Source organism: Thalassophryne amazonica, chromosome 14, assembly GCF_902500255.1.
Source record: "Thalassophryne amazonica chromosome 14, fThaAma1.1, whole genome shotgun sequence".
Classification (NCBI taxonomy): Eukaryota; Metazoa; Chordata; class Actinopteri; order Batrachoidiformes; family Batrachoididae; genus Thalassophryne; species Thalassophryne amazonica.
Window position 1 is genome coordinate 19,461,688 of NC_047116.1, and position 14,401 is coordinate 19,476,088.

At 44.2% G+C, this 14,401-nt stretch overlaps 1 protein-coding gene across 2 annotated transcripts in view; it reads left to right on the forward strand.

Annotated features, from left to right (window-relative positions):
- LOC117524220 (amyloid-beta A4 protein-like) overlaps positions 1-8,948 on the forward strand; it is a 52,729-nt gene extending 43,781 nt beyond the window's left edge. For both annotated transcript variants that reach the window (XM_034185991.1, XM_034185992.1), the window contains 6 exons: positions 6,968-7,035; positions 7,436-7,574; positions 7,667-7,720; positions 8,121-8,212; positions 8,299-8,445; positions 8,568-8,948. In XM_034185991.1, coding sequence (XP_034041882.1) covers positions 6,968-7,035; positions 7,436-7,574; positions 7,667-7,720; positions 8,121-8,212; positions 8,299-8,445; positions 8,568-8,669 — 602 coding nt within the window. In that variant the 3' untranslated portion in view covers positions 8,670-8,948. The remainder of the gene's footprint in view (positions 1-6,967; positions 7,036-7,435; positions 7,575-7,666; positions 7,721-8,120; positions 8,213-8,298; positions 8,446-8,567) is intronic.
- Positions 8,949-14,401: the final 5,453 nt, after the last annotated feature.

Here is a 14,401-nt window from a genome sequence, read left to right on the forward strand (position 1 = left end):
GTATCACCTGGTTCGGATCCGGAAGGGAGACGAGTGGAAGACGGCATTTAACACCCCCTTAGGTCACTTTGAGTACCTGGTCATGCCGTTCGGTCTTACAAACGCCCCCGCAACGTTCCAAGCATTGGTTAATGATGTCTTGCGGGATTTCCTGCACCGATTCGTCTTCGTATATCTGGACGATATACTCATCTTTTCTCCGGAACCTGAGACTCATGTCCGGCATGTACGTCAGGTCCTGCAGCGGTTGTTGGAGAACCGGCTGTTTGTGAAGGGCGAGAAGTGCAAGTTCCACCGCACTTCTTTGTCCTTCCTGGGGTTTATCATCTCCCCTAACTCCGTCGCTCCTGATCCGGCCAAGGTCGCGGCGGTGAGAGACTGGCCCCAACCCACCAGCCGTAGGAAGCTGCAACAGTTCCTCGGCTTTGCTAATTTCTACAGGAGGTTCATTAAGGGCTACAGTCAGGTAGTTAGCCCCCTGACAGCCCTGACCTCACCAAAAGTCCCCTTCACCTGGTCGGATCGTTGCGATGCCGCGTTCAAGGAGTTGAAACGGCGCTTCTCGTCTGCACCCGTTCTGGTGCAGCCCGATCCTAGTCGCCAGTTAGTGGTTGAAGTGGATGCCTCGGACTCAGGGATAGGAGCTGTGCTTTCCCAGAGCGGGAGGACCGATAAGGTCCTTCACCCGTGTGCCTATTTTTCCCGCAGGTTGACCCCGGCCGAACGGAACTATGACGTCGGCAATCGAGAACTCCTTGCGGTGAAAGAGGCTCTTGAAGAGTGGAGACATCTGTTGGAGGGAACGTCCGTGCCATTCACGGTTTTCACTGACCACCGGAACCTGGAGTATATCAGGACCGCCAAGCGGCTGAACCCCAGGCAAGCCCGCTGGTCACTGTTCTTCGGCCGTTTTGACTTCCGGATCACCTACCGTCCCGGGACCAAAAACCAGAGATCGGATGGCTTGTCCCGGGTACATGAAGATGAAGTCAAAGCGGAGTTGTCGGATCCACCGGAACCCATCATCCCGGAGTCCACTATCGTGGCCACCCTCACCTGGGACGTAGAGAGAACCGTCCGGGAGGCCCTGGCATGAAGCCCGGACCCCGGAACTGGGCCGAAGAACAGACTCTACGTCCCACCAGAGGCTAGGGCTGCAGTCCTGGACTTCTGTCACGGCTCCAAGCTCTCCTGTCATCCAGGGGTGCGAAGAACCGTGGCAGTTGTCCGGCAGCGCTTCTGGTGGGCGTCCCTAGAGGCCGACGTCCGGGATTATATCCAGGCCTGCACCACCTGCGCCAGGGGCAAGGCTGATCATCGCAGGGCTTCGGGACTGCTCCAGCCGCTACCCGTGCCTCATCACCCCTGGTCCCACATCGGCCTGGATTTTGTCACGGGCCTCCCACCGTCCCAGGGCAACACCACCATCCTCACGATAGTGGACCGATTCTCCAAGGCGGCCCACTTCGTGGCCCTCCCGAAGCTCCCGACTGCCCAGGAGACAGCGGACCTCCTGGTCCACCACGTCGTCCGGCTGCATGGGATTCCAACAGACATCGTCTCCGATCGCGGTCCCCAGTTCTCCTCGCAAGTCTGGAGGAGCTTCTGCCGGGAACTGGGGGCCACGGTGAGTCTCTCATCCGGGTATCATCCCCAGACCAACGGGCAAGCAGAACGGGCCAATCAGGAGGTGGAACAGGCCCTGCGTTGCGTGACGGCCGCGCACCCGGCGGCCTGGAGTACCCATTTGGCCTGGATCGAGTATGCCCATAACAGCCAGGTGTCGTCAGCCACCGGCCTCTCCCCTTTTGAGGTGTGTCTGGGGTACCAGCCTCCTTTGTTTCCGGTGGTTGAGGGAGAGGTCGGTGTGCCCTCGGTCCAGGCCCACCTGCGGAAGTGCCGTCGGGTGTGGCGTGCCGCCCGTTCTGCTTTGCTGAGGGCCCGGATGAGGACGAAAGCCCATGCAGACCGTCGGCGGACCCCGGCCCCTACGTATCGGCCAGGGCAGGAAGTGTGGTTGTCAACAAGGGACATTCCCCTCCAAGTGGTCTCCCCTAAACTGCAGGATCGGTATATCGGTCCATTTAAAATCCTCAAGGTCATCAGTCCAGCCGCAGTGAGGCTTCAGCTTCCGGCCTCACTGCGGATCCATCCCGTTTTCCATGTGTCCCGGATTAAGCCACATCACACCTCACCCCTCTGTACTCCGGGTCCGGCACCACCTCCTGCCCGGATCATCGATGGCGAGCCGGCTTGGACTGTGCGCCGGCTCTTGGATGTCCGAAGGATGGGCCGGGGCTTCCAGTATTTGGTGGACTGGGAGGGGTACGGCCCCGAAGAACGCTCCTGGGTGAAGAGGAGCTTCATCCTGGACCCGGCCCTCCTGGCCGATTTCTACCGCCGCCACCCGGACAAGCCTGGTCGGGCGCCAGGAGGCGCCCGTTGAGGGGGGGGGTCCTGTTGTGTGGGCCGCTGAAGAGGAGGTACTGCTGGCCCACCACCACCAGAGGGCACCCTGCCTGGAGTGCGGGCTCCAGGCACCAGAGGGCGCTGCCATCTCACAGGAGCAGCCGGGGTGACAGCTGTCACCTACGACAGCTGTTACCAATCATCTGATCCGCAGCGGTATATCTGCAAGACGTCATCTCCACTTCTTTGCTGAGATATCGCTCTACCAAGGAGGTAACGATCTCAGCTGACTGTGTTGACTTTCTGACAGGAATATCTATTGCTTGTGTGTGTTGGACAGCAGATATTCTGTTTCTTTTTTCGACGAGAGGTGGAGGTGGTTTTCCCACCATACGTGTTGCTGGGTGCACACGCACCCACATCTAACTGTTTTTGTTCCTCGCCAGCAGTACCAGATCCGACAAGCGGAGGCAGTGGCCACCTGGGTGTTCGGGACTTGGCGGCTCCAGTATTCCCGGGGTTCGGTGGCAGAGGAAATCGTGTGGTTCCGGTTCTGCTTTGGACGGACGTCTCTTATCTTCGAGCCTGCCCACGTGACACATTTTTTGTGAATTGACTACTTGTCTACAATTGTTATTCGCCGTGTTGGTTGTGCTTCTTCACAACAGTAAAGTGTTGTTATTTGACTTCCTCCATTGTCCGTTCATTTGCGCCCCTGTTGTGGGTCCGTGTTCCTACACTTTCACAACACATGGGGCAGGTGCAAAGAGCGTGAGTGAAAGGAACGATACAGGTTCAGTGAGCACAATCAAATATGAGTGAGGGACAAAGACATGATGGAAGGTGCAGGGGTGTGGAGTGGAAGCAAATGGCAAAAAGCAGAACAGAGCTAAAATGGAAATCAAGGGCAGAATATAATACAACAACAAACCAGACATGAATATGAGAACTGAAAGAAAATATCACCAAGACAAAACTAAACTGGAACTGACTAAGAAACCAAAGTGGCTAAACAAATTACAAATAAAACAGAGACTGTGATAACAAAACCTGACACTAGAGAACAACCTATAACAGAACAGTAAAAATAGGCAGATGATAACTAAATGATAAACCATAAAAACACAGACTGATTGAACAAAACCAGAACGGAACTGAAACATGGCCGAAGTATAAAAGTAACAAAGAAAGAAAGTAACAAATCAAAAATAGAACATAGAATAAACACATGATGAAAGTAACAATTAAGAGGACAAGGCTGGGGCAGAAGGAGCAGAACCAAATAAAGAGAGAAAATAAGGATCGAAGCCTGGAACTGGGCCGGACATGACATATATCACCGTGGTTAGCACTCTTGCCTCTCAGCGAGAAGGCCCTGAGCCCTTGCCCAGCAGTCCAGTTCCTTTCTGTGTGATCTTTGTTTCCTAAGCAGGAAGGGCATCTAGCATAAAATGTTTAATAAATCATTATGGAGACAGATGAACTTCTGTGGCAACCATAATGAACAGGGGCAGCTGAGAGGAAGAAAACATTTCTGACTAGAGCGCTTGGTGAAATTCTACTGTACCTGCACTAGTGGTAATTGTCCACCAGGTGAAGATATTGCTTCATTTCAAGAACCTTGAGCACAGACTGCTGTGGACAAACCTGTTGCTTATAGTAGTAGATAAGCAACACCAACTGAACCATCTGATGGCAGCGCGGTTTTTGTGCCATTTCACTGGCTTGCAGAATTGGCCATCAATTAATTGAAGTGTGCACGGTCTAAGTAAAGTAAAATACAAATAAATCTGACCTAAACGCACCCACTATGATTGGGCAGTGACAGCAGGCCCACAGCCTCTGGAGAGAAAAGTTTGAGCCTGCTGATGACACATCAGCAGGCTCTCTATTGTCAGTTCTCTATTGTCATATACCAACACAGAGCAGAGTAGCTACCTAAACTCTGTAAGAGAGTTAGAGTATCTCGTCAATAGTTTTACATCCTCATTGAAGACAACTTTGGATGCTGTAGCTCCTCTGAAAAAGAGCTTTAAATCAGAAGTGTCTGACTCCGTGGTATAACTCACAAACTCGTAGCTTAAAGCAGATAACCCGTAAGTTGGAGAGGAAATGGCGTCTCACTAATTTAGAAGATCTTCACTTAGCCTGGAAAAAGAGTTTGTTGCTCTATAAAAAAGCCCTCCGTAAAGCTAGGACATCTTTCTACTCATCACTAATTGAAGAAAATAAGAACAACCTCAGGTTTCTTTTCAGCACTGTAGCCAGGCTGACAAAGAGTCAGAGCTCTATTGAGCTGAGTATTCCATTAACTTTAACTAGTAATGACTTCATGACTTTCTTTGCTAACAAAATTTTGACTATTAGAGAAAAAATTACTCATAACCATCCCAAAGATGTGTCGTTATCTTTGGCTGCTTTCAGTGATGCCGGTATTTGGTTAGACTCTTTCTCTCCGATTGTTCTGTCTGAGTTATTTTCATTAGTTACTTCATCCAAACCATCAACATGTTTATTAGACCCCATTCCTGCCAGGCTGCTTAAGGAAGTCCTACCATTATTTAATGCTTCAATCTTAAATATGATCAACTTATCTTTGTTAGTTGGCTATGTACCACAGGCTTTTAAGGTGGCAGTAATTAAACCATTACTTAAAAAGCCATCACTTGACCCAGCTATTTTAGCTAATTATAGGCCAATCTCCAACCTTCCTTTTCTCTCAAAGATTCTTGAGAGGGTAGTTGTAAAACAGCTAACTGATCACCTGCAGAGGAATGGTCTATTTGAAGAGGTTCAGTCAGGTTTTAGAATTCATTATAGTACAGAAACAGCATTAGTGAAGGTTACAAATGATCTTCTTATGGCTTCGGACAGTGGACTTATCTCTGTGCTTGTTCTGTTGGACCTCAGTGCTGCTTTTGATACTGTTGACCATAAAATTTTATTACAGAGATTAGAGCATGTCATAGGTATTAAAGGCACTGCGCTGCGGTGGTTTGAATCATATTTGTCTAATAGATTACAGTTTGTTCATGTAAATGGGGAATCTTCTTCACAGACTAAAGTTAATTATGGAGTTCCACAAGGTTCTGTGCTAGGACCAATTTTATTCACTTTATACATGCTTCCCTTAGGCAGTATTATTAGACGGTATTGCTTAAATTTTCATTGTTACGCAGATGATACCCAGCTTTATCTATCCATGAAGCCAGAGGACACACACCAATTAGCTAAACTGCAGGATTGTCTTACAGACATAAAGACATGGATGACCTCTAATTTCCTGCTTTTAAACTCAGATAAAACTGAAGTTATTGTACTTGGCCCCACAAATCTTAGAAGCATGGTGTCTAACCAGATCTTTACTCTGGATGGCATTTCCCTGACCTCTAGTAATACTGTGAGAAATCTTGGAGTCATTTTTGATCAGGATATGTCATTCAAAGCGCATATTAAACAAATATGTAGGACTGCCTTTTTGCATTTACTCAATATCTCTAAAATCAGAAAGGTCTTGTCTCAGAGTGATGCTGAAAAACTAATTCATGCATTTATTTCCTCTAGGCTGGACTATTGTAATTCTTTATTATCAGGTTGTCCTAAAAGTTCCCTAAAAAGCCTTCAGTTAATTCAAAATGCTGCAGCTAGAGTACTGACGGGGACTAGCAGGAGAGAGCATATCTCACCCGTGTTGGCCTCTCTTCATTGGCTTCCTGTTAATTCTAGAATAGAATTTAAAATTCTTCTTCTTACTTATAAGGTTTTGAATAATCAGGTCCCATCTTATCTTAGGGACCTCGTAGTACCATATCACCCTAATAGAGCGCTTCGCTCTCAGACTGCAGGCTTACTTGTAGTTCCTAGGGTTTGTAAGAGTAGAATGGGAGGCAGAGCCTTCAGCTTTCAGGCTCCTCTCCTGTGGAACCAGCTCCCAATTCAGATCAGGGAGACAGATACCCTCTCTACTTTTAAGATTAGGCTTAAAACTTTCCTTTTCGCTAAGGCTTATAGTTAGGGCTGGATCGGGTGACCCTGGACTATCCCTTGGTTATGCTGCTTTAGACGTAGACTGTGGGGGGGTTCCCATGATGCACTGTTTCTTTCTCTTTTTGCTCTGTATGCATCACTCCGCATTTAATCATTAGTGATCGATCTCTGCCCCCCTCCACAGCATGTCTTTTTCCTGGTTCTTTCCCTCAGCCCCAACCAGTCTCAGCAGAAGACTGCCCCTCCCTGAGCCTGGTTCTGCTGGAGGTTTCTTCCTGTTAAGAGGGAGTTTTTCCTTCCCACTGTTGCCAAGTGCTTGCTCACAGGGGGTCGTTTTGACCGTTGGGGTTTTTCATAATTATTGTATGGCCTTGCCTTACAATATAAAGCGCCTTGGGGCAACTGTTTGTTGTGATTTGGCGCTATATAAAAAAAAAGTTGATTGATTGATTGATTGAGTTGATTGATCATCTCGCCTGTTTGTGTTTGTGTAATCGGATCAAAAGTACTACATGTACTTTTCCGTGGGCTTTTTTTTCCCCCTTTTTTTAACTTTTTTTTTTTCCTGTAGCTGTTATAGTTCAGAGAGTTCAGTCAGAGCTGTCTCAGCAAGTGTCGTCCCTGCAGAGCGACGGGTGGGTGAGTAGAGCTACGCCCACTCACAGATGCTCTGAATCATGTATAAACTGCACTCTCACGTATATAAATACACTGGCTTCTCTTCACAAGACAAAGATGCGCACAACAATATTTGCTCTGAGATAACATCTTTATCAGATATTTAAGAATGATGGATTAAAAGCAAAATTAGGAAGATAACAGATCTTTCTCTATGTATTTTGTGATCACACACAGTATAGTTGTAAAAAAAAATACAAGATTTTGCAGTTTCCACATTATCATATCATTGAGTTGATGTCCTACTGGTTGTGCAGATTTCAATACAACATCATGTTGTCCACTGTTACCAGTCTTTCCTGCCCCGCCCAGCTCCCATGATGCATTACACGTCCATATGAAAGTACATGTGTGTTTCCAGGCTGATGGCAGGGTGAGTTACGGTAATGACGCTCTGATGCCTGATCAGACCTACAGTTCAGCTCCTTTGGACCCGGGCCTGGATGGACTGGGCTTCATCCACCCTGAGAGCTTCAACCAGCCCAACACAGAGAATCATGGTAACATGCACTCAAGACACATCATAAAGTGCATATACTGCTGTTGTTTTTGTCCTTTTCAAACTTTTATTTATTTTCCTATGTGTTTGTAGTTGAACCCGTTGACGCTCGCCCAATTCCAGATCGAGGACTCCCCACACGACCTGGTATGTGGATTTCTTTCCATTTCTTTGTCCAGTATGAGTGAGACTGTCCACCCAAGGCTGAGTAGAAGTTATGACATCCATCCATCTATCCATTTTCTATACCCACTGACGCCATTTAAGGGTCACGGGGGGCTGGAACCTATCCCAGCAGTCATCGGGCATGAGGCAGGGTATACCCTGGACAGGATGCCAGTCTGTTGCAGGGCGAAATTATGCCATGACCCACCCATATACAAATGTTCTACTCGGGTTCAAAAAATTTGAAATGTATTTTTCGCCTTTTTTTTTATATGTGCAGAATATTTCAGCAAAACAAATGTACTACCACACCACTAAATATCTGCTCTGATACTGATGTGTTGTGTTTCATACTTTTTTGTGCACATTGCTTTGTGTTCAGTATCCGCCCTTAAACCGTACGAGATGCCGCAAGTGCGGATGGCAACTGGGGAAAGGCAAAGTGCTGGATATGAAGTTCACCATAAAAAACTGGTAGAAAACCTAAAATTGCAGTATTACAAAATACTGTTTTAAATCCTCTGACCCTGAGCTCATGAATGCTCCTTTTTGACTTCAAGGTATTTTTTGCCGAAGATGTGGGATCCAATAAGGGTGCCATTATCGGGCTTATGGTCGGAGGGGTTGTCATAGCGACAATCATTGTCATTACCTTGGTGATGCTGAGGAAGAAACAATACACTTCCATCCATCATGGTGTCATTGAGGTAAAGTGGCTTTGGGAATGATGTCAAAACACCAACAAATCATTGTGTCCAAAGACACATTTGCATGTAAGTGATACCTTAAATACCGTTCTTGTCTCATGGACGTTTGTTTACTCTGTTAGGTGGATGCAGCAGTGACACCGGAGGAGCGTCATCTGGCCAAGATGCAGCAGAACGGTTACGAGAATCCCACCTACAAATTCTTTGAGCAGATGCAAAACTAAGCAAGTGACCATCAACATTTTGTTTCGAATTAACTCCAACCCCAGTCTCTCATCTACAGGGTCTGTTCCATTCTGGTCCCTTACCCATTAGCCCCCTGCTATTTAAACACTCCTGGAGTTTAGGGGGAAGGAACACTGTGAAGAGTGAACGAAGGTTGATTTTTGTTGTTTTAAAGTTGGTAAATGCATGGCCATTCTTTTGAAGCGCTGTTGACCCTATGCAGCCCCGCCCACTTTTCGCCTTCCATGTAGAGATGTTGGACTGAAAAATGGCTTCCAGTAAATACAATATGCCTGTTATTTTAACGGTAAACAAGCTGGTAAAATGCGTGGAACGTTGCGATTGCTTTTCTGCCCCCTTCAGAAGGTTTAACTTAATATTCCTTGACGGCTAACATGAGAAAAGAGCGTAAGACGGAGATGTGCTAAACTGCCTCGTTTTGTATGTTGGGGTTACCGCAGAAGAATAACGAGAGCTTAGTGTTATGTGTCGACGCGGGTTGAGGAGCGGACCTGCGTCAGACGGAACCCAGCGCTAAAAATAACCAGAAAAGCGGTTCCAAAAACAATATATTTATTACACCCGCCGTGCATAAAAAGTGTAAAAACAAAAATAGCGTCCTTCTGGTGGAGTGACTGTTGGCACGCTCTCCAGCGCCCGCAAGGATCAAAGCCCGGCGCTCCTGGACCCACTACCACCGCCAAACACCCCCCAGGTGGACACGACAAACTGACTCTCTGTGAAGCAAAGAAGAGGTGAGGTAAGTCAGCAGTTACAATATCTTTCAAAAGACACACGCTATCAGCAACACATTCAGGTCTGTATCTTTTTTAACTTTATGCAAATGAGCAGCTTCTCATAACAGGTGGAGGATCACTTATCCGCACGCCACAGCAGTGAGAAGCAAGCTGCACAATTCTCATCACAATTCAAGTATACTGTGTAACAAAACACCAAGTTACTATCAACAATTAGTCAAACACTTAATCACCTTTAATGTGTGCTGACAGCATGTGTCCTCACCCTTCCTTGCTTCACGGGCTCGATGTGTCAAACACAGGCGCGGTCCTCAGCGTCTCACAAACGAACATCACAAGGTCGAGTTCCCGGCAGTTCTGCTTGAATCACACATGACTTAAATGCAGAACGCCATCCAATTATCTGCTTCAGCTGAAAGTCTTTAAGGTTGCATGTGAGCACCAGTCACAGGTGCTACACATGATGTTGATGAGGGTGAGGACTCTTCAGCCAGCACCTTCTCCACAGACAAATCAGTTTCCATGCCACCTGAAGAGCAAAGAAAAGAAGAGAACACCAAAATGTCCAGCCACACCCCCCAACACTTAGTATTATGAGTATAGTAGCTACGTAATTGAGGTGTTACAATAGTTAAGTGTCATTTTGGGGTTGAAGGTCAGTGTTGACAACCTCAGAGTAGTAGATATTACTCACTGACCTACATTTTCTAATGTAGATTTACTGCAGTTTCCATCCGATACTAAGATTTCCCTGCCGTCTGTAGTTAACCACAGTGCAATATGCCAGAGCTAGTGCTGGGTTTAATATTTATGAAAGCCTGACACAATATTGCATTTGTTTAGGGTGTTCCCGTTATTTTACTCTACTCAGTGTGTATCAGGTACAGCTTCACTAACATAAAATGTAACTCGACAGTACTGCGCCTTTTAATACGTTCAAAACACTCCTGCTGATAAATCCTGAAATTATTCTTACAACTTACAACCATTCTGGCTGAACTTCCTGGGATGACACCAGTTAGCAAAGATGATGGGGAATGGTAATCCAAACCAGTTGTGGTCACAGTTCTGCTAATCTGCTAACCACTAATTAGCAAAGACAACTTTTTTTTAGAGGATTTTTATATTTATCTGTCTTTGAAAACCATTATCACTTCTGTAGACTGTAGATTCCATTCTTCTGTAGATCACTTCTGTTAAATTTGCTTCTGCTAACCTTAAGTCTGCTAACATTTTTTAGAATATTTAATGGTCAAAAATGTTTGTATGTCCAAAAATCATTGACGATTGTTTATGTTGGCACACAGAGTGCACTGTCATGGATTACATTTTTTATATATATATATATATATATATATATATATATATATATGTATATATATATATATATATATATATATATATATATATAATTTCAGAGAACACTGTTTATTGCAAACAATAGGCATTTTTTTTGTATGTATGTATATTAAGTCGTCCTCTGGTCTTACCTGAATACTTTCTTGCCGTAGCAGTTAGCTGCATGTCCTGCAGCGCTACCCTGTTAGCCTGTCCCAGCATTTTCGGGTTGAGCCACATTAAATAATTATAATGCAGTCCTGTATGTTTTTCTGCATAGATATGGTAAGTTCCAGCTGTTCCATTTGGTTGGCCACTGATGTTATTTTGTGATGAACAGACTTGCAGTGAAGTTAGCCAGCATTAGCATTAGCAGTCCCCTCTTTGCTTCCTCTCTCTCAGCACCTCTTAACTAGCATTACGGGGCAGATACTAATCCACAAGGACCCCTGTCATCTAACTGATTCTGACAGAATATTGTCATTGTTAAAACAAAACTATTAACCTGATGTTTAATCGTGAATGTTAGCTGTATGTATGCTAGGCGGCCACTTGCTAAAATTGTCCTCATATCCAAGTGTGTTTGATTTTGAATCTGCTCATCCACCTAACTAAATGAATAAATAAAAACTAGTGGTAGCTTCAGCAAAAAGTTTAAAATTTTTTTAATGATCTATCAGTTCAACATCACAGGCAGCATTTCAGGTAGCAGATTAGCGGTTACCGAAGCTAACTTCCCGGTAAGCTGTGCCCACTATTGGTTAAAACCTACAATGTTCAGTACTGTGACTCAACCTGGGTGTAAGTCTGAATGAATTTTAACGAGACATCTCCTTGTTTCGGTCTTGCATAGGGTCATTATATCTGTTTAAGGGGTTGGGCTTAAGGAAACTGGTGTGGAACAAAGCCTTCTTATAATGGTACGATTTGATTGTACATGAGCGTCCATTCAGTTATTAAGTGGTCAGACAATGGTATCCTGTTTCACCTGCACATTTCAGTGGTTTATTACAAAAACATCAGTTTGCATTGAAAAAAACAAAACATGACTATTCCAATCAAGCCAGCTCTCAAACGCGCCGCAGAATTGCACACAAATTCATAAACGTGCAGCGTAACGCCGTTATTTCCGCGACACTCATCTCCATTCTGTGCCGGCAGTCTCTCGGTCTCGTGCTCCCAGATGTCAGCTGTACTGCGTTTCACCACGTAACGGTTCTTTAGAGCTCGATTTGACTGGTTGAGCTCTCGGAACACCGCACCACACAATTACATCCACTGTTTCAGGTTTTTTTCAAAAAAGATGAAAAATACAGGAAAAAAATACACATGTAAAAGTTGAAAATCATTGAATGTTTTGGTTTGATTTTTTTTTTTAATGTGTAATATATTAAGAGAGATTAGCTGTAATTTTATGTAGTGCATGGCAGTATTGATGACAAATACAGTACACTGTATGTGTTTGGGGGCGGTCCTCTCAGTGTTTTCACAGGATTGTACATTTTTATTGTATTCTTTGTGATCTTGTGATATGAAGAAGAAAAGCACATTGAGAATCTGCTCTGCTTTGCCACCGCAAAGAATCGCTTTAACTCAATCGTGGCTCTTTGAGCTCATTTCCGTGCTTCACTCTCTGTTATCTGCATGGGCAAAATGCTGTAATATATGAAGTGTAATTGTATCCGAAAGGAAATCAGTTGTGTTGCTGTTTGCGTTCTATGCACTCTGTCGTCATTTCGTGATTACAATCGCCAAATGTTGTTGCTTTGAAGTCCATGATGCCAAACACATCTTGGTAGGGCTGTGCGATATGAATCGTATGATGATGGAAAATGTTGTTTGCATATTATGCTTTATCATTTATTTCATGGGGCTATATTCCATTTTGCAAAATTGTCCTGTGTGATGCATTCACTCCATAAATGGCCAAATTTAATCTCACTATGTCACCGTGAGCAGTTGCCTGTGAGGCTTGGTGTCACATTCCAGCCATTTTCCGGGGCACAGCTGAAGCAGAAAAGTCCACTGAAGCCTGCGGTGACATCAGATGGTTTAAAAAAAACAAAAACCAGACAAACAAAAAAGGCCTAAGCAACTGTTCTTTTGTGCTTTAGAGTGTAACCACTTTAAAATATTCATAAATTAATGGTTATTTTAGTGACTAACTGCTCCAGCAGTCATTAACAGTCAGTGAGTGCTCATGTGTCAGAGTCATGGTCTTTAAGGGAGGCGTTTTACTTTCCATTTGTAACCGTTCAAATTTTAGCTTACTTTTATATTTTTACTTTCATTGTTTTCAGTGCAAAATTGAAAACTGAAGGTATATTTACAGAAAACCCAGTTAAAATGTAAATAAACAAACAAAACCAAAACAAACACCGGATGTGTCCTCAGTTTTTTTTTTTTTTTTACATTTAAACATTTGCCCAAAGATTTGAGAAAAATAATCAAATGAGTGAATGCCTGTTATTTTTGAGTATCTAGTATAAATGTAGGTGATTATATATAAACTATTAACTTGTTGAATTGACATGTTATGCTGTGATGTATATTTTTATCTGGATATGAAATGTCCTTTATCGGTATATATGAGATTTTGGTCATATCACACAGCCCTACACCTTGGCTTGCAAGAGTCAGACACGAAGGATGTAGAATCACAACATTTCTCCAAATATGAATGATGGAATTCCAGAATTAACATTCCACTGTGCTGGCTGTACATATTTAAAATTCATGGCTCAAATCTTTCCTGAAATCATGACTCCTCACTTCATCCTTTATCTTTTCCTTCCAGCTGGCAAGTGCTATTGTGCAGTACAGAAGACGTCCATGTGTATTTGCTTGTTTTTTTAAGGCACTTCTGCAAACAAGGATCACACAGTCTGGAAGTTTTCTACTCTCCCACTCCTTACACATTCAATCACCGAACCACACAACATTCTATTTTCCTACATTTTCTGCGTATACATGTAAACTGCTCCGTAGTAGAAGTTCTTCTTTATCATCAGGAAAGGTGATCTGTCAGCAGATTTCACATTCAACCTCCAATAAATGTGGATGTGGAGAATTGTTGTCATGACAATAAAACGACAGCAGAACCTCATCAACACTTGCAGTATGTATGTACAAATAAATGATGCTCTTAATCAGGAGAATGTTACAAATTTCTATCAATACTTTGGATGTCTTTGGAAGCAAATGCTTAAAATCATGCTTTCTATCATTGACTCAGTGACCTTCCTCTGCGCGTAGTTTCATGAACCATGTGCTTGGAATAAGAAATGCTTTGTACACTCACTATTACCATGAATAAAATTTTGAATGTAAATATAACTGGTTGACTTCTTTTGGATTCGAAAACATGAGGATTTACTTGTCGGCCTTGAAAATGCCTTGGAGGGTCACTTCCGGTTTGTTTAACAAGAAAACTAAAAAACAGTAAGTGCTATCATTTTGGAACTCATCGCTTCAAAAGAATGTATAATAACAACAAACTCATACAAATCTGGTGAACATTGACACCAGATCAGTCAAAGGCACTTTGATTTGCTGATGTAATATCGCAGACATGTCAGCCATCTGCTGGATGGTTAGTGGATTTGGGATTGGTGATGGATTAGGAACAGGTGTAG